We start from the raw sequence: 18,233 nt of genomic DNA, 5'->3' as shown, positions 1-18,233 counted from the left end.
AATGTTCTGCGTAGTGTATATTGTAATGTTTCTGGAAATGTATTTATGTAGTTGTATGGATCCCCACAGCTGTCTTTTTAAATATTTGCGAGTGATTTACAATACCACCATTCTCCCTGTCAGGCATGCTTGTAAGTTAGAAGTTATCTCAGAGTAAATCTTTTCCCAACAAAACTATTTTTTTTAATACTGACTTGTAATAAGGACAAGGTTATCCAAATCTCACTGAGGAAAGTCCTTTACAGCTCTATTAGCCTTTTCTCCCATGATCATGTTTGTACTTCCTCCTGTGCTCTTTTCTACACCTAGTATTTGTCACGACTGGTGTTTCAGTAATCTGAAAAATAACCTGCTATCTGTGCGGGCTATTCAATGAACAGCTGGGTCTGGCTGTATGATATATGTTCTTCCATTCACGGAATATATGCTTTTGTTTTTTCTTCACACTTTATGTTTTAAGACTTTTATGTCTTTTATGTGTTTATGTACTTGAATAGCTTTAAATATAAGAATAGAGTAAGAATTTCAGTGACTTTGCAAATATCAGAATGACACCTGATTTCTGCATGTGGGTAGGTATTGCTGTGCTGATCAAGTCTTTAGGGTATAGTCTTAAAATCCTTTGACAGTGGGGATATTTGCAACTTTGTTGTAATAAGAAAGGGAAGGGAAGTTCTGGTGTTCAGATTAGTTGCCAGAAAAGATAAGGCCAGTTCAACTTGTTTGAAGAGTAGGTTTCCTAGTTTTCACACTCTAGATTGCATGTTCTTGAACTTCTTGCTTGTATCTCATTGTCTGTGACAGTACCCAAATAATCCCTGAATCAGGTCAGCAGTGGCAGCAGTCATGTGCGCATAAGCCTGGCTGTACGTTCTCTCCGCTCATTTTCCCCAAACTAAGATCATAACTTTATACCGGTGTGCTCTGAACGCAGATCCTCAAATGCGTGCTCCCTGCATCAGTCTTTTTTCTTACTGGAATCTGAAAGTGCAGGTTCCACGCCAGCTGACTTCTTGAAGTTGATAATGTATCAGGCTGTCTATTTACCTGGGCTTGTGCATATGAGAACTACAGCTCCAGGCTCTGTGACACTGCCCTTTGTGCTTGTTTATATACAAGGGTTTCGAAACTTCTAACGAATATGATCAGACCATCTGAAAATTAATTACTAAGTTTTCTGTAGCTATTTAACTTGTTTTTTAATTTTGGGAACCTTTATAAAAGCTGATCTGTGAAAACGATGCTTATCAAAACCAACGCTCATTTAAACTGATTCTCATAAGAGTATGTAATCAGACTGTAAAAAAAAAATGTAGTTGGTTGGGGCATCTGTTTTTCTTTTAAAAGCTCAGAACTTGGAAAACAATGTAAAACTTTGAGATAATGGCTACCCTTGGGGCTGAAAGCTTAAGATAAGACAGTTGACAGATCGTTTCTGCTGCTTCATGCCTAATAGAAAGGATTCTAGTCAGAGTACTTGAAGTAGCTGTAAACCTTTGCTAATGGAGTATCCTTACTTATTTGTGTTATGTAGCAAATAGTATTGATTATGTGTGCCTGGAAATTAATAGAAAGAAGAGAGTGTGTAACTTTGAGGTATGTACTAGAGGTATTATTTTCTGCAGAGAGTCTAATACAGCTTTTTGCCTCAAACTTTCTAGACTAGCTTTTTTGGGGGGATTTGCTTTTTTGATTATGCTTTCTAGCTATGGATGTAGACTCTATGCTCATTTTGGGAGGGGAAGGAGAAATAGGGAATAAGTGAATTAAGTTCTGGCCTAAAGCAGCTATCCTTTGGTAAAGATAATCATCACTGTTATTTTTTTCTTATTTCTTGGTAGATTTTGATAAGATTTCTTTAAAAAGTTAATGAACGAGAAAGTACTTAAACTTGCATGTTGAATTTTTACATTGTAATACAATATAATGAAAAAACATCTTATAATTGACATGGTAAAAATGTAAGTTCATTCATACATTTAAATTACAGATACAGCTGCTGCGGTGACTTAATGCTTTGATATTCTGCCAGTTAATTCACATACTTATTCACCTAAAAGATAAGCTTATGTTTCAGTTCATGCCACCTTTATCTCCAAATTAGCATTCTCTGCCAGAAGAGCTGCAGTAGATTTTCATTATTATTTTCTACCATTATTCATTTCTTTCCATAATTTTCATGCTTAAAAAAAGCAAACAAAAACTCCAACCCAACAACAAAAGACCACAAGCCTATTCTTCATATGCTCCCAAACTTTTGTACTTTCTGGTTCTGAAAAGTGAATCTACAATTTTTTACAGGGATGGTTCTAGGGAAGAAGACTGAAGGATTTTTTTTTTTGTTTTGTTTTTCCTTCTTGGACTTTTTGCCGCTTATTTTGCAGAGAACTTCTGTCATACCTGATATGAACACTACAAGAATGAGTAAATGCTTGTAGTTGTTATAGCAGGGCAATCAAATGGCGTGAACAGATCAGTCTTACAGACCTTACAGTCCTACTTTCTTCTATGTTTTGGCTGAGACATTATTACTCTCTTATTCCCCCAACAAGACTTGTAACTCTGCAGAACACTTGAGGAGACTTAACAGCCTGAACCCTGAATATTCCTGCTGTTACCAGAAAGTTACAAAAATCTCATTTTTTATTCTTTCCAAAGAACCAAAGGTTTTTTTAATTTGTTTAGATAGGGATATCTCACTCTATCTTTCTCTATATATACAAATCCAGTGAACTGATCACATCTTTGTGGGTATATAACATATATTTGAGATAACTGACCTTCTTTTGTACTCTGTTAATGGGAAGCCTTTTAGTAAAGTATTGTTGAATCTTTTTTCCATAATTTTCAAAACCAAAGATCTCACAAGAAACAACTCAAATTTCCCCTAAAATACTGACTTTGATTCTTGCCTTCAAGAAGGCCTTGGTGCCTTTGTAACACCATTTAACAATAATGATTTGCCTTCAGATTCTCCTGTGACAAATTTGCCTTCCATTTCTACATCCTAACAAAGTAGGCACAATGTTAGAAGTTGTATTTGCCTTTCAGCCAAGTAGGTTTTACAGATGGCAAGAAAAATATTTAAGTGAGGGAACTTGTGTGTTACGAAGTGTTAAACCACTTGCTTTTCAGTGCATACTTCACTTGTGGAGGTGAGTGGGCATTTGAGACTCTATTGTCCCCTCCCCCCTTTTTTCCCCTTAAGGGAAAAATCTATGTTAATCTACATGGTGTTCTTATAAAACCAAAACAAGTAGTAAACCTTCTTTGTTAGCTTAGGAGTTTCACAGATCTATTTTGATAGCTCTTCCCCCCCCCCCCCAGTCTTTGGAGCAGACCAAAATGGTAATCAGTAGCAGGCAAAGATGCTGCTTTCACAGAAACAAGGGTGCTTCTTCTGTCTTTTTATTTACAGTGGGAAAAGTCAGCCAACAGCCAGCTCCAGTTGCTGGTTACAGATCACTTCAGTCCTTCCTTGTGTTGCTGCCCTAATGCTGCCGCTGCTCGAGGAGTGACGGGGAGGCTATTGTCAGGGCTCCGCAGCCTTGAAGTATGAGTAGCTCTACAAATGGTGTCTGCTAGGCATACCAAGGACAACCACTTTTTTTTGGGGGGGTGACTGAATATCTCTTACTTCTAAGTACAGAGAATTGGTCCCTCATTAGCTGGTATAGTTTGAAAATCAGTGGTGGGGAAGGCATGCACTCAGAGAAAGAGAGTAAACAGGAACCACCAGGGGTCCCCATGTAATTTCTTAAGCAGTGGTGGTTTGTGTTGTATTTCAAAGAGTTTTGTAGGGTTTTTTCTTGATCTCAGATGCCACAATGCGTTTATGAAGAAATCGGAAGCCAAAGACCTTATTCGTTGCTAACTGCTGTTTCAAGAAGATGTTTATAGTGAAACTGATGGTGTTTTTTTCAGATAACAATTTGACAATCTTAAATTACCATTTTGCCACTCAAGGATGAATACTTTTCGTGTACCTGTCTTTCTGCTGGAGTCAGTGGTATCATATGCTTTTTATCTTGGCTCACGGAGCCTCTTTCTTTGCTGTGATTGTCTCTTATTTGCTTTATATTAAGTTTTTTTTCCCCCTCCTTGAGTACTTTGAGGTTATTCAGATATAAGTGGGCTGAAGCTTATTAAAAGGCACCTAACTCAAGTGTTACCAGAGCCAATAGTAAACTTAAGAATCTGTGCACATAACTAAGGGCTATTCAATGCATTTGCCTGAAATGATAAAGATATGTATAAATCCTAAGACCACTGGTCAGTCCAGTGTTGTATGGAAGCTCTGCGCCATTGTCTGTGTACCATTCCAATGACTGCAACACTGCTCTACATTGAAAAGGAGCAAAATCCTTTAACGACTGTAAAGAAGACATCATATGCTCTTGCTTCGGGCGAAGGAGCATAGACGGTCTCTTGACTGAACAGAAAATGAATGTGATGACCAAAGGCTCAACAGACAGAAGTTATGTTATCTGCATGGAACATATAGTAACAGCACTTCTGATCCTTGAGAAAAGGGCTTGGGGTTTTACCTTTTACTTGTCTTAAAGAATTTGTGGTCTTCTGAATCTGGTCACAGAAGGAATACAAGTAATTTTTCATAAGGCTTATTTATTTATTTATTATTTTTTTGCTAAAGGAGCTTTCCCTCTCTTCTTTCCTGGAAAGAATACATGCAGCTATAGCTACTGACCCAGTAATTTAGAAACTAATACCATATCTCACATTCATTTTACACTTGCACCCACGTGGCAGCCATGGGCACAGTTTTTCATCATGTTGCAGCTAAGGATCAATACTTACCTGTGAAGCTTAAGCTTTTGGCTAATATTTGCTTTTAAACTTAGTCTAGGTTGGTGCTAACAGATTATGGGTTTTGGGGGTATTCCTCCCCCCCCCCCCCAAATATAAAACCTAAAAGATCTTAATCATGCATTTAGCTGCTTACAGCTCTCCCTGTGTGGGAGAACTACTCTTTAACTCTGCCAGCAGAGCTGTTTCTAATGCATCAGTGAGCCAGGTTATTTTAGTAAATTAAAATCTGAGTTTGCTGCTAGTCTAGGGTTTTTTTATTGGAACAAACTAAGGAGTATTCACATCAGTAATTTGGTACATATAAAAGAAACAAACCCTTCCAGCAGGCAAGTTGGTAAGGTAAAACCCTTCAGCTGCCACAGCTATGCGTTGCCTTAGTGGTCAAGACATTTTAGAGAGTGGAGCTGAAGTAATTTTGAATATTGTATGCAGGCTGAAGTCGATAGCCCTCATGTTTGGAGTCACATGACTAGAAGCATGAGTTCAGTATTCACTCTGTAATGAGGCTGGTAGCTCTCTCTGTCTTTTTTTTTTTTTTTTTGAAGCTAAGAAGATGAGAAAGGAGTATCAAAATGAGTATTGTTGACTGTTTTTGTGAAGATCAGATAGAGTGGTGGTATTCTGTATTGGTATGTATAATAAGTGAAAAAACTTTTCAGACCTTCATTATGTTATTTTAAGCTTTCGTAACTGTGAGAATGCTGGGATTCAGTAGAATCTAGAAAGTAGCTGTGAATACTCTCTTCTAATTACAGTTTAAAACCAAGAGAGTCTATGCGTGCTTTACAAGTACTATTGTTTCATATAGTTTTGTCTCAGTGTGTGTGTTTCTGTACTTGTTTTCATTTCTGTCTGAAAGAATGCTTGAATGTGTCTTTTTATTTTCCCCTATGAATGTTAATTTTATTCTGTCAGTACCTGTTGATGGAACTACAATAGCTCTTTATATGTATTTTTGGAAATTAGCTTTTTCCCCCCTCTATTTCCAGAGTGCCTACTACATAAATTCAATTAGATAGTATTTCATATTTTTAAACTCAAATAACTTCAGTTAACTGTCTCTACTCCTTTGTGACAATACTATATATTTTTGATGTGATCTAAAAATGGACTGTGATCCTTGCACATTTCTTTTTAAATATTAGTTTCAAAAAAAATTTTTTTTTTTTTGGGGGGGGGAGGCTGATGTTACAAAGAAGGATCTTCTGTCCCTTTGTTTTCAGGAGGTTACCACAGGCATTCCCTAGTTCTAATCAGTTTGGCTTCCTGAGTATCGTTAATTTTAGTGGGCTAGTCTGACTTGGGAAAATTGAGAAAAACTGCTGTTTTTCCCATCATCTCTTCCCTATTCTTCAAACTGTAGTTGAAAGTGTTAGGGTTTTGAGCCTTTTTATGAAGAAGTGCACTTCTAGCGATCTAGAAATTACAGAAGGAGAAATTCCTCTCAATTCATTCTTTTTTCAGACCTGAGATTTGGAAGATAAATGATATTTGGGATGTCTGTAACTGTCTTCACATGGCAGACAACATAAATGGAGGCCAGATGTGCTGGATTTTCTTTTTTAAAATAAATTTTCAAGATCATAAGTAAAAAGTGTCATGCCTTCATAAAAACTTTTTTTTCTGTTGAGCAGCACCAATCTCAATGCAAGGGTGAATAAATCTAATGCTAATAATAATTTCTGAATACCACTTGGCCAGGATTTAAAGAGAACATCTCCAGAGGCCTCTGCTGATGGAATTAAATAATGAATTTCACTATGGAAGTGATGGGATGTTTTATTTTTAGCATTGTTGAGACTCAGTGCAGATACATTCAGTGTCTTCTGCTTTTCAGTAAAATGGGATGACAGCTGCTTAATGTAGATATAAGCTTTACTTGATGATTCAAGAAATAACAAAACTGATGTGTTTGACTGTAAAACACAGCCATCTACAAAGCTGAGACTGTTCAACATACCAGAGTATTTTGATTTGGCAATATTGAGATTTGAAACATCCAATAAAGAAAACCAAAATGCTTTAGTATTTTCAAACTGAAAGTTGTCGTGGTGTTTTTTCTTTTTCTTTTTTTTTCCTCTTCCCCTCCCACAGAATGCTTTTACCAGGCACAAAATTTTAAATGAAACAAGAAATGTTGAAACTTTGAAACTTGGGAGACAAAAAAAAATAATTTTTATCCAGCTTCATTGGAGGAAAAGAAGCTGCAGACCTGTTCTGAATGACTGGTTTTTCTTTGTATCTACAGTGAAAGTAGGAGTGTAATTTTGAGATTGGTAAGGCTGAGGATAAGAGTAGACAAAACTTAGCCTTTGTATTAAAAAATTTTGTAAAAGGCTTATTTCTGAGTGCAGGAGGTGTTCTTGAAGGGCATGCTTTTTTAAAAAATGCTGACAAGGCACTATTTTTATATTACCATAATATGGAGAGTTTGGAATTAAGAATTAAAGGTAATTCTTGACCTCTTCTTTCTTTGAGACAGTAATTCTGACATACAACTGAGATGTATGTTAAACCTTTTAATTTAAGTGTGTGTGTGGGAAATGTCTTATATCATCTACTTTTTTCTGTTCTAAAAGGCTATAGTATTTCTATATAGCTTTTTTCTTTCTTTCTTTCTTTCTTTCTTTTTTCTTTTTTTTTTTAATAAGGCAATGTATACACAGTTCCTGACTGCTATATAACAAGTATCACTTTGTAAAGTTCTCACCAGTTAAAACCACTGTTATCCTAGCTTTTTTTCCCAGCATTTTCAGCAAATGACTCGTCTATTGCTATCATTGCACATAGAACATGTTCCTAGGTTTCAAGATAGCATTCTTAAGCATATGCAAGGTGTCTTTGTGAATTTCACCTGCCCTGTGTTTTTATAGTATTTTCATACTAGGTACTGTCCTCCTCTTGCGGGTTTTGCAAAAATTAATGTGTGAGTTAGGGTGTCCCCTAATGGCTGCCTTTTGGCTCTTAGTTATTAGTACTGAATCAAAAAAACAAAACAAATAGTGCAACCCATTTATCAGGACTCATCTCAGTTTGGGAAAAAGCTTTTGCATTCACAAGGTAAACTTTCAACATTGTGCTCTATGGCTTTTCCTCTTTCTCTAGGACAACAAAGCACCTATCAGAGATTCACAAACTGCTCAAATGATCTGATTTATGTCAGGCCTCTTTTTGTGCTGCTGTCATCTGCAGGGGGACTGCACTTTGCTGCACTGGAAGTGGTTGCCTCAGCTGGTCCCCTCAGCTGACTCACTTCTCTGACCTTTCATTCATAGAACCTGAAAGACAAGCAGAGCGTCTTGTGTTTGGGAGCAGAAAATGCCTGAGGTACTGAACTGGGCAGAAAACCACAATAGCCTTATGGACTTCTGTTATAAATGTAGCTGTTTCTGTGCTGTTTTAAATGCAGTGCAGGCAAGGACTGGTTTTTATTTGATCTTACACAATTTGATACGCTTGTATGTATGCTTACTGCTTTCTTCCTTCTCCGCAGTTGTAGCAGATAAGACATCTGGTTTTAATTAGCTGTCTGGGCTTTTTTGGTTATAATTGTTTGTGTCAGTCTTTTCTGTTAATCTGCTTTGGAGATGGGTTCTGACGATTCAGAATGTCCTGGAAATACGTCAGTAATGGAAACGTGAAGGGTAGGTTGTACCTTTTGCCCATTGCAGTCCTGTGAAGACATAGGAGACTTGGGCGTGCGTGTTGAGTTAAAGTGCTTCCGTGTGTCAGAGTTCCTACTTCTTGTTTCCTTTCTTTATTTGTGCAGTGCATTGCTTCATTCTCTTCCCTTTTTCAAAGATGATCTGAAGCATTTTTGAGTGGCCGCCTGCTTCTGAGGTATCTGAAGTGGACTCTGGGTCAAAGCTAGGATACATCACAGAAATATGTAAAATCTGGCATCTCTAATGTTCTCATCTGGCCTTTCTAATGTCTCTTGGATTTGTGCGGTAATCCAAGTTGAGAAAAAGTTTATTACCTACACATTTACTGCAGCCAGCAGTTGCTGAGAGTTTACTTCCCCCCTCTCCCCCCGACATTTGGTTTGGCAAGCATTCAAACTATCTTTTTCACATTTGAAACTTCTCTAGACTAATTTCCATCTGTCCTCTCTGATCTTTTAGTACCTACTTGGATAGTGCAGGGTATTTGACATTATAAAACTAGCAGGGTGATTGTTTAATTCTCCTTCCTCTGTGGTGCCTCCTTACACACGACTCCAGAGGATCTTGTGCAGGGCCTCTTGTAAAAAGGCAGCCTTGCAGAGCCCACCGAGGAGGATCTGCCCCAGGCAGGGCCGGGCAGCGCCTTGCTTCTCCTCTGGCTGTTCCCTGGCTCCTCCTTTTCTCTGTAATTGCCATCCCCAGCAATCTGTTTCTGAGGAGCAGTCTGCTCTCTGTGCCGCTACCACTCTCTTTCCTTTGCTCAAACTAGCCAGACTTCTTATCTGCTAGCAGTATTTTAAGGTCACATAAACCTACACTTTCAGACTTTCTTGACTCAAGCACTTAAGGTTGTTGAGATCCTGAACTTTGTATGGCAGTTTAAGTTTGCTAAACAAGCCCCTTTTGCTTAAAGGCACAAGAAGTTTGCTGTAGGTAGATCTAAGCTGTTTTTATTTTTCTTTGTCATAGGTAAAGATGGTGGATGATTAGTGATTGGCATTTCCTCAAGAAGTAAAATTTTAGTCTTATGTGAAGCTGATTGAATAGTTAACCTTCTGTTGCTGTTTCCTGCATTCCTGCTGTTACTACATGCTGCTGTAGGATGATAATCTGTATTACTATGTCAGATATGAAGCAGTTGATGCACTTGACTCTCTCGGAGTGCAGAGTATTAATGTACAATTAACTCCTAAGAATCTTAGTTAGGGTCCTCGAAACAAATGGCTCCGGTGTTACAGCTCTTGCTTCCTTGTTGGAGTGATTTGTCAGCAGTAGTACTTTTGCAGCAGGAGACATGTAATGTTCAAAACAAGATTAGAAGGCCTGTAGCATCGTGCTGCATCATGTAACTGGAAGCACATGAGTGCCAGAGGAGCTGGCATGTGGGATCGTGTTTGTGCCGCAGTGATGGAGAGATTCTTCACGGTACAGTTGATCTGGCTCTGGGGAGTCTGTTGGTTTCTGACCAACCAGTCAATTTTTCTCTTCCATTGTAGAAAAGGCTGAAAGCATTTAATCAATTATTGGAAGATTTAATATCTGTAATCCACTGCTATGGCATTTCTCATTTATAGAACTTAAAAGGACGTCCTAAGAAAAAGTTATTTCTTATTCAAAATAACAGATCTGTGGCAAGATGAACCAAAGTTGTATGGTTTAATGTAAAGAAAGCAATACAGTACCTTTTTAAAAAAAGGAAACATTTGCAGTGTTCCACTATCATACTGTAATAAATATTTCTCCCCCAAAATACGAGAAAAAATATTTTTACTACATGAAAAAAGTTATGGTTTCCAAATTTGCTACAATACTTTAAAGATTAAGCAGGCTTTAGCCCCACCCTCAGGATGCATCTCAGCAAAGTGTTGATTATAGAATTCACTACTTATGTCTCCTTGATTTGCATCTGTTAATGCTACAGAATCAATTCCCACTGAGCTCAAGTAATTGCTTTTGATAGTTATGGTTTTGTCTATAGATTACAAGAGGTGTATTCTTACTTTGCACACAAACGTAAAAGCTATCCAAAAATTCTTGCAGTGTTTTGAGTTTTGAGGCTGGAGACCTCAGATTGACACAAAAATAGCAGTATACACCCTTGGGGTCTGAATTTACTACCACTTTGTAGTTTTTGTTAAATTTACAAGTAACTCTTCATCACGTCTAACTGAACTGTTGTCTGTTTTAAGCTTGTTAATAAAGCTTTCTGTAATAAAGATTAGTGCATAATCACAGTTTTGTCTTTCAGGGATACTTTAATAGGTAAGGCAAGAGGGTTTTTCTTTTTCTTCTTATGGACCTGATCAGAGTGTAGGAAAAATTAGATGGATGTAAATGTTGCATAGCTTTTCCTCAAGCAAGAGAATTAACTGTCAGATTAAAGCCTGGAATATCATTTTTTTTGTTGCATGCAACAAGTGGAGGAAGATGTCAAACAATGCAGACAGTGAGTGGAAACACTAGGATTATTCTAGGAAATTCAGATTTCTCAGTTTAGCTGTGTTGTTTGGGACTCCCTTTTATAATAGCACCCAACTGATACAGGCAGAGGGATGTTAACAGGACCTTTTTGGAGCATAATAGTACAATTGTTGGACTGCTTGTGAAGAGACTTTTTTTGAGGGGGGGGGGAGTCATGTTTTTTCTAGATACTCTGTTACTTGGACTACCAAAAATGGTGTGACAAGTTATATCTGAACAGTTTCAGGTGTAGTTTCTAAAGCACCTCTAAGCAGCTGTATTTTCAAATGGGATATGCTTCCTCATATGACAATGTAACTCTTTTCTAACTGCTCAGTAAGAAGCTTTTCTCAGTGCCTGTAAAATAGTAAAAGATTAAGAAGAACTTTAACATAAGGAAGAATGGAAGAAATTTATTTCAAGAGTACATTTTAAATTGTGTGTGTGTGTGTGTGTATATATATATATATATATATATACACACACACATGTATACACACTTAATAAAGTGGTTCAAGTCAAAGTCTGATGTTCAAGTCAAAGGGGTTTATCTAGCCCAACAACAGATCTCTAGGGGAAGAATGTAAGAACAGAATAAGCATATGTACCGCTCTTTCAGCCTCCGGCATTCCTACTAGAGGAGTTATCTGTAATAGCTTTTGATGTTTTCCTTTCTATGAATTTCTCAGGCTACTTTATGAACCAGTATATACTTGTGCAAAATGGCAAAGAATTCCACTACTTTACTATGTGCTACGTGAAGAATCATCCTCTTTTTTGTGTACTTATCACCTATTTGTCTCATCTCTTTCATTATGAGATGTAGGGACCACTGTAAAAGAACGGATGCCTTTTGACCTCCTTGCCACTCAAGATTGTACCAATATCTTTGTATCTCCCTCCGTCTTGCTTCTTTTCTGGACTGAAGAGCCCTGATCCATTTTGTTGTCCCGTAAAAGGAAAGCTGTTTCGTACTATCAGTCATCAGTTTGCTCTATTGTAATCTATTTTGGCTCTTCTATATTGCTTTGGATTTCTGGCACTGTGCAAAGCGTTTAAGGTGTGGGCATGCCATGGATTTATGCAGCGGTGTAATGAAGTTCTCTCTCTTACCTGACAGTTCCTTATATCAGATTTTTCAGGACTACTGCTGAATACTGAACTCTTGCTATTACCTTAGCACTTCATTTCTGAATGCTAGTAGTCAGGTCAGAGCCCACTGCTTTATAAGGGAAGTTAGGAATATTTTTTGTCTCCTTTTGTGAATTGAAAAATATGAATTGATATTCATAGTCAGTCAATCAGCTTCATCTTATGCTATCACATACTTTCTGAGTGGTGGGAACTCCTGCAGCTCTTTGCAATTGGTGCTCATTTTTAACTCCCCAGCAAACTTTGGCACTTTACTTTTCGTTGCTGCTTCTAGGTAATTTGTGTATTAGGCGACTGTGCTGTTTGCCATTAAGGGAGAGTTGTCTGTCTGATGTTCACTAATAACCCCTGACGTTGGCCAGCCAGTTTAGCTACACTTCACAAAGCTCGATGGTTGGATAGAGGAAAGAGCCAAATTGGGAGTCCTGTCATCTCTTCTGAGAGGTGACAGCTGGCTGGATGCTTATGGTGCATATAGCTTTGCGTCAGCTACAGTGAGTAGTTGCAGAATTTGAGAATAAGCAGAGGAGGATGGGGGTGAGGAGAAGATCTGGAGATGTGTTTGCAGGCAGGGGGACTTCAGTTAAAGGGAGTGAGAGGTTTCTTATTACCAAAATAAAGGATGTTATGCTTTGGTGTCATACTATATGTGAGAGTAAAATACAGTTTTGTAAAGATGATGCAGTCTTGCTAAAATGTTGTTGTTGTTTTAACTTACTGAATTTCACATCTGCCCTTTGGTACCTTGCATGTTCCTACATATAGTGTATGTGCCTTCCAGCCATGTTAACTGAAAGTGAAATACTTTCATGATGGTAACACTGAACTAAGGAGAGCCTAAGAAGGGGAATGAGAAAGTATTAGCCACTTAAAAATCACAAAAAAAAATCCTAAGTTTTTCTCTATGGCGTTTTATATTACTACTGCAGTTTTAACTTATAGTACTATGACCTTAATATGTTTGCCCAAAACATGGAATGCACGTCTTTAATTTGATATGAACTTCTCAGTCTTTTGTGCATTTTCAAATAGAAAATAACTCATCGTTTCCTTATTTAGGTTATAAAGCAGCTAAATGGAGTCTGAGCAGCTGTTTCATAGAGGCTACTATCGGAACAGTTACAACAGTATAACTAGTGCAAGCAGCGATGAAGAGCTTTTAGATGGGGCAGGTGTCATAATGGACTTCCAGACTTCTGAAGATGACAATCTCTTGGATGGTGATGCATCGATTGGTAAGTTAATGTTGTTTCGACCTTTCTGGCTTTTAAAAATTTCTCTAGAAGGATGTGTGTAGATGTGTTTTTGTTGTTCTTTTTTCTAAAGACAAAACTGACTGTTTTTCATAACTAAAGTTTCTCTGACAAATCTGTTTGTCAGAGGGATGCTTTTAAAATTCAAAGTAGCTGAGAATTTTCCGGTGTGCTGGCTGACCGTTGTACGGGATGACCTCTCAGATGAGGCAGGTGCTAACTTCTAGTAAATGAAAAGCTTTGTCTAGTAGGAGAAGGATGTCTGTTCTATCACTACCTGGTATTTCTTCGCTGTAGCAGGATTTTTGAAATCTTTAAGCTAAGGTCTTTATATTTGAAGTCCTTTATATTTCTTTTGGGCAGAAATTAAGTCTCTTTTGATCTTTATTTCCGGTAATAAATCTGTTTCTGCTTGCTTCAGCTTTCCATCTGTAAAACAGAGGCAGAACTCTTACAAGCAGAAGTAGTGTTAGGGCAGCAGCAAACTCCATAAGATCTAAACTTTTGGCTAGGTAGCAAGTTGCGAAGAAATTTTTTTTTTTTCTTCTGTCAGCACTGATAAAAACACTGAAATAATACAAAGAGGAAGGAACTGGGAAGCTCTTCCTCTCCTTTTTTTTTTTTTTTTTTTTTTATTAACAAGGCAGTTAATAGAGTGAAAGACTTAGCATTCTATTAGCAATAACCAAAGAAGAGAACGAAAGGAAGGAAAGCAAGTAACTTCTGTTTAAAATAGCAAACCTAATTAAATACATAATCTTGTCCATTTTTCTTGCTTTGTTTCAAATCAGAATCAGCCTCTTGACTTTATTCTTTATCACCCACTCCTCTACCATTAATTTTCAGTCATCATCTTACCCTGCAGCATCTCTTCCTTCGCATGCTTTTCCTTTGCCACACTTAGTGATTGGATGTTGGCATTACACTGGATATTACTCTGTTGTCAGCATCCTTCTCGTCTATCTTCTTTTCATCTATCTAGATAAGTCTTGAATGTGCACTCATATAACTTGTGTTAGTGTATTGAGAACTTGAACATTTCCAAGCTACATAAATCACTTTCTCCAAATTGCTTGGAGAACATCATCATTAGGGAATCAAGCACTTGGAGGTTAGAAAATTAAGTGAACAACTCTCTTCAGTGTGTATTACTTTGTTCAGAATATCTGGCTTTATTAAAAAAGTGAGTGCCTTGCTTGTCTAACGTAATTTATTGTGATTTGTGCTGGAAATCTGAAGCTACTCTGCTTACTGTTTGTATAAATCCTCATCACCTCATTCTTTGAGGAGAGATGGGTTTACAGTAAAATAAGTGACTTCAGAGGCAGTGTTCTGTCCCTTTCTTGTTTTGAAATTAGATCCATAAATTGAGACAAAACAGATGAGATGATAATTTTGTTTAGACCGTCAGTGGAATTAACTGAGTTAATTCCAGCTCATACCAGCAGCTTCTATATCACTGTAATCCTGAAGTATTAGAATTTGTATTAGAATGTAAATATTAATGTATTTTCTTTACTGGATTAAATTGTTTGGCTAATGGCATATCTGCTTGCCAGAATTTTGGTCACTCAGTGAGAGATAGCAATAGTAATAATCACTCTATTTAAATGAACAGTGACTTATGCCTTTAAATGCATGGAAAAAAAAAAACTATTTTAAATAAAGTAATTCATAGAAAATACGTAGACCTGTAGAACAGAGTTTGGTGAAAATTTTGTTTTCAAGGTGGTAAGAAGGTAATTCTGATAAACATTTTCAATAATTGCAGAAAGCAAGTATCATGTTTCCCATTTCTTAGGTCTCCAGATATGTAAGTCTTTTTTTAATTCAGAAAATCTCATTTACAAGATCAAACAAGAACTTTCTTAATGGACTTTCTGACTTTATTTACTGCTCGTACTCTTCTTATAGTCCTCTTTTGACTGTCCTTAGCATCAACCTTTATCTTAATACATAAATATATATATATTTTTGTATTTAAATACTCCTTTATTTTTCTCCTATTAATATACTATTGTTCTGTTGAGTCTAAGCACAGATGAATATACTATGCAGAGTCATAAATCTGTCTCATTTCCTGAGGAAGGGCTGGACCATCCCAATAACTGGAAGATCTCATCATCTCAGTGCTCCAGAGGGTTTGCAGTGCTATGTGAATGCACAGAATTATATTAAGTCTAGCTCTGTGCTTTAGCTGATGAACCTTGCTAAAATCAGGAGCCCTGTTTAGACATATAATGTAGCTGTGTTTTAAGTCTTCATGTCTGGAAGAATTTATGAGCCAGGTTTCTTAGCAACCCGTTCAATGTGACATTGGTTTATCTGTACTTAAAATAGTTGTAGAAATAATACAGTTGAATTCAAAGCAGTGTGGCTGCAGAAATTAAGTATGGAGTACGGAAGAGCTTGGAGCACAGGCTTAAATGTATCCAATCTGGATAAGCTGCCATTGACAACGGAGTGTTCATCATAACTTTAGAATTTATGGCTACCTGGTATGGAATTGTAGATTTAAAATAATCAAGTCTATGCAATGAGGAGAAATGATGGAAATACAGTCCTTTCTCTTTTCACCGAATGAAAAAAAAATCATAAACTGCACCTAGAGATTACAATTACTTTGGAAATTTTCTATGGTTATCTCCTAATTCGGAGGGCAGTTAGTTGATGGAACAGCTCTGTTCATTTCCGTAGGCAGAGCAGTGATTCTAGAAAGCCTGCACAGTACTGCCATTGACATCACCACGCACACTTCATTGAGGCTTGCAAAGCCATGGAATCAGTCATTCAGTGGTGTCTTTTGCTCACAGCATGTGGAAATTTGGATGATACTGGGAAAGAGAACTAGTGATGTATCCTACTTGCTTTATGTAGAAAAGAATCATCTATTACATGGACCTACACAAGTGGATGTTCGTTGGAATCGGTCTTCAGAAAGTCTTATCACCTAAACATTTGGGTATCTTTAATATTTAGTTGGTAGAGCTGTGTCTTTTATTTAGTATCACGACTGAGTTGTGCTTAGAATTGTTCCATGTAACTCTTTGTGCAGGATTCCCCATTGTCTTAAAAAACAAAAATGCGGTACGAGAACCTGCTTTTAATGCCATTTGAAAGCAAGTGTACCCTTCAATGTGTCCTCTGAGAAGAATACAGAAGTTACTCTACAATAGTATTGTTATTACTATATATATTCTTATAGGCCTATCATGTTCTCCAGGAGCTGTTTTCTTTGCATAAATTTCAGACTTTCAGCAGCAGCAGCATTGTTCTTTGAGCCTAGTATGTTTTAACATGCTAAAAAATCAATTGCTACGAATGTGTAGTCTTGGATGGCTTGTACCATAGCCTTGCCTAGAAGGGATACTCCTTGTCAGCTTTGATCAAAACTTGCTTTTGTTGCTTGCCAAAGATAATCTATTTATAGTAATCAATTTAATGTTTTCCCTTGTTGAGCTGCTAATTAATGAGAAATTGAGATGACATTAAACAGATAAATAGAAATACCCGTCCCTTTGTAAGAGGGGGAATCTTATCAACGTGTACTTTTGTATATGCATTCTGTTTTGAGCCTTCTCATTATGAGTTATCAGTATGTTTGCTCTTAGAATGTTAAGTCTGCTTTTTGCTAAGTCAGTTTAAACATGTTATGCTTGCCATTGAGGAAATCCCAATATTTGTAATAGTTAAATCAGATAAACTCATGTTTTGTGTTTCAAATTTTACAGAATCTAAACTACTTAATTTAAAAAAATGGTTACAGTAGATTAGTTCATTATTTTCCTTCATTTTAACAGGAAAAAAAAATGAATTAATTCTAAGCAGAAGTGAAATCTCCAGAATGGCAATATGTTACCAAATTAATATTTTTAATTGATAAATGCAAATTAGAATTTGTGGATTTTTTTTTCTCTCTCCTCAGTGTAGGCTTCACATTGCCTGCCTCTGAAATCTAGAAGATTCAGTTCTTGGCCACTGACTGGCACTGAAGTTTGTAGCAAGTGGTGTTTACTTAAATTTTATTTTCCTCTGAAGTCATGTTCAGCCAACTAGGGAGGCAAAATTGAGAGATCAAAGAACTCTTGAGTCTCCATGATTTTGCTCAGATTTGAGGATTGTTTATGTGATGTAGGAGAGGATTGCATTAGTTTTCACTTTTTTTTTTTTTTTTTTTCCATGAGACAGCTCAGCAGGGTGTGGATTTTTGTAATGTTATTAATCTGCAAATTCTTGAAGGCACTGACTAAAATCAGATGATAACCTCATTTATTTGCAAATCATTTTTATTGCAAATAATATCACTGGTGTTTACATCTCAAAATATACTTTGATCTCTCTGTTGGAGTCTGATTCTTGAATGAGCCTGGCATTCTTTTCAATACCTGTAGTGATTCTTTCTTCTAGCTGAAGGAGGAATGCTGTTGCTTATATAGTGACTTCAGAATGAAGACAGTTTACAGGCTGGCATATGGTGTTAACACAAAATTGGCAATGGTTAACCTTAATATGACAACCCGTAAATTGGTAATTCAGGAGCTGCTGCTATAGCAGCTAGTATTTCCTTGCAGTGGTAGCAGCCCCACTGAAAAAAATGAATGTGAGAGCAGGTGGTAGTGCAAAACACTACAGCTATCCTAAACTGTCCTTGCTTTGCACATGAATGGGAGTCCTTTGCCTAAAATAAGATGAAAGCGCCAAAACAATCTACTTAGAGTGTGTTAAAAGGGGAAGTAGTAACGCTAAAAATATGGTATGATCAACTAATATGGTACTATTTGAGGAACAATGTCATTTTCAGCAAATGCAGATGTTCCTGTATAATCAAGAAATATTTATCACATAAAAATGAGTTTAATTATTAAGAAAGATC

General features: G+C 36.9%; 1 protein-coding gene across 4 annotated transcripts in view; it reads left to right on the top strand.

Moving 5' to 3' along the window:
- The window catches only part of CLCN3 (chloride voltage-gated channel 3), a 64,953-nt gene that overhangs the window by 1,812 nt on the left and 44,908 nt on the right, over positions 1–18,233 (top strand). For 3 of the 4 annotated variants that reach the window (XM_062573771.1, XM_062573774.1, XM_062573769.1), the window contains one exon: positions 13,167–13,342. In XM_062573771.1, the coding sequence (XP_062429755.1) occupies positions 13,183–13,342 (160 nt within the window). In that variant the 5' untranslated portion in view covers positions 13,167–13,182. Of the gene's footprint in view, positions 1–8,108; positions 8,158–13,166; positions 13,343–18,233 lie in introns of those variants that run through there. The other variant, XM_062573770.1, reaches the window with a different exon arrangement.

The sequence above is a fragment of the Rhea pennata genome, chromosome 4 (assembly GCF_028389875.1).
Source record: "Rhea pennata isolate bPtePen1 chromosome 4, bPtePen1.pri, whole genome shotgun sequence".
NCBI classification, from domain to species: domain Eukaryota; kingdom Metazoa; phylum Chordata; class Aves; order Rheiformes; family Rheidae; genus Rhea; species Rhea pennata.
The sequence above is the reverse complement of the archived record's forward strand: the minus strand, read 5'-3'. Positions and strand labels throughout refer to the sequence as shown.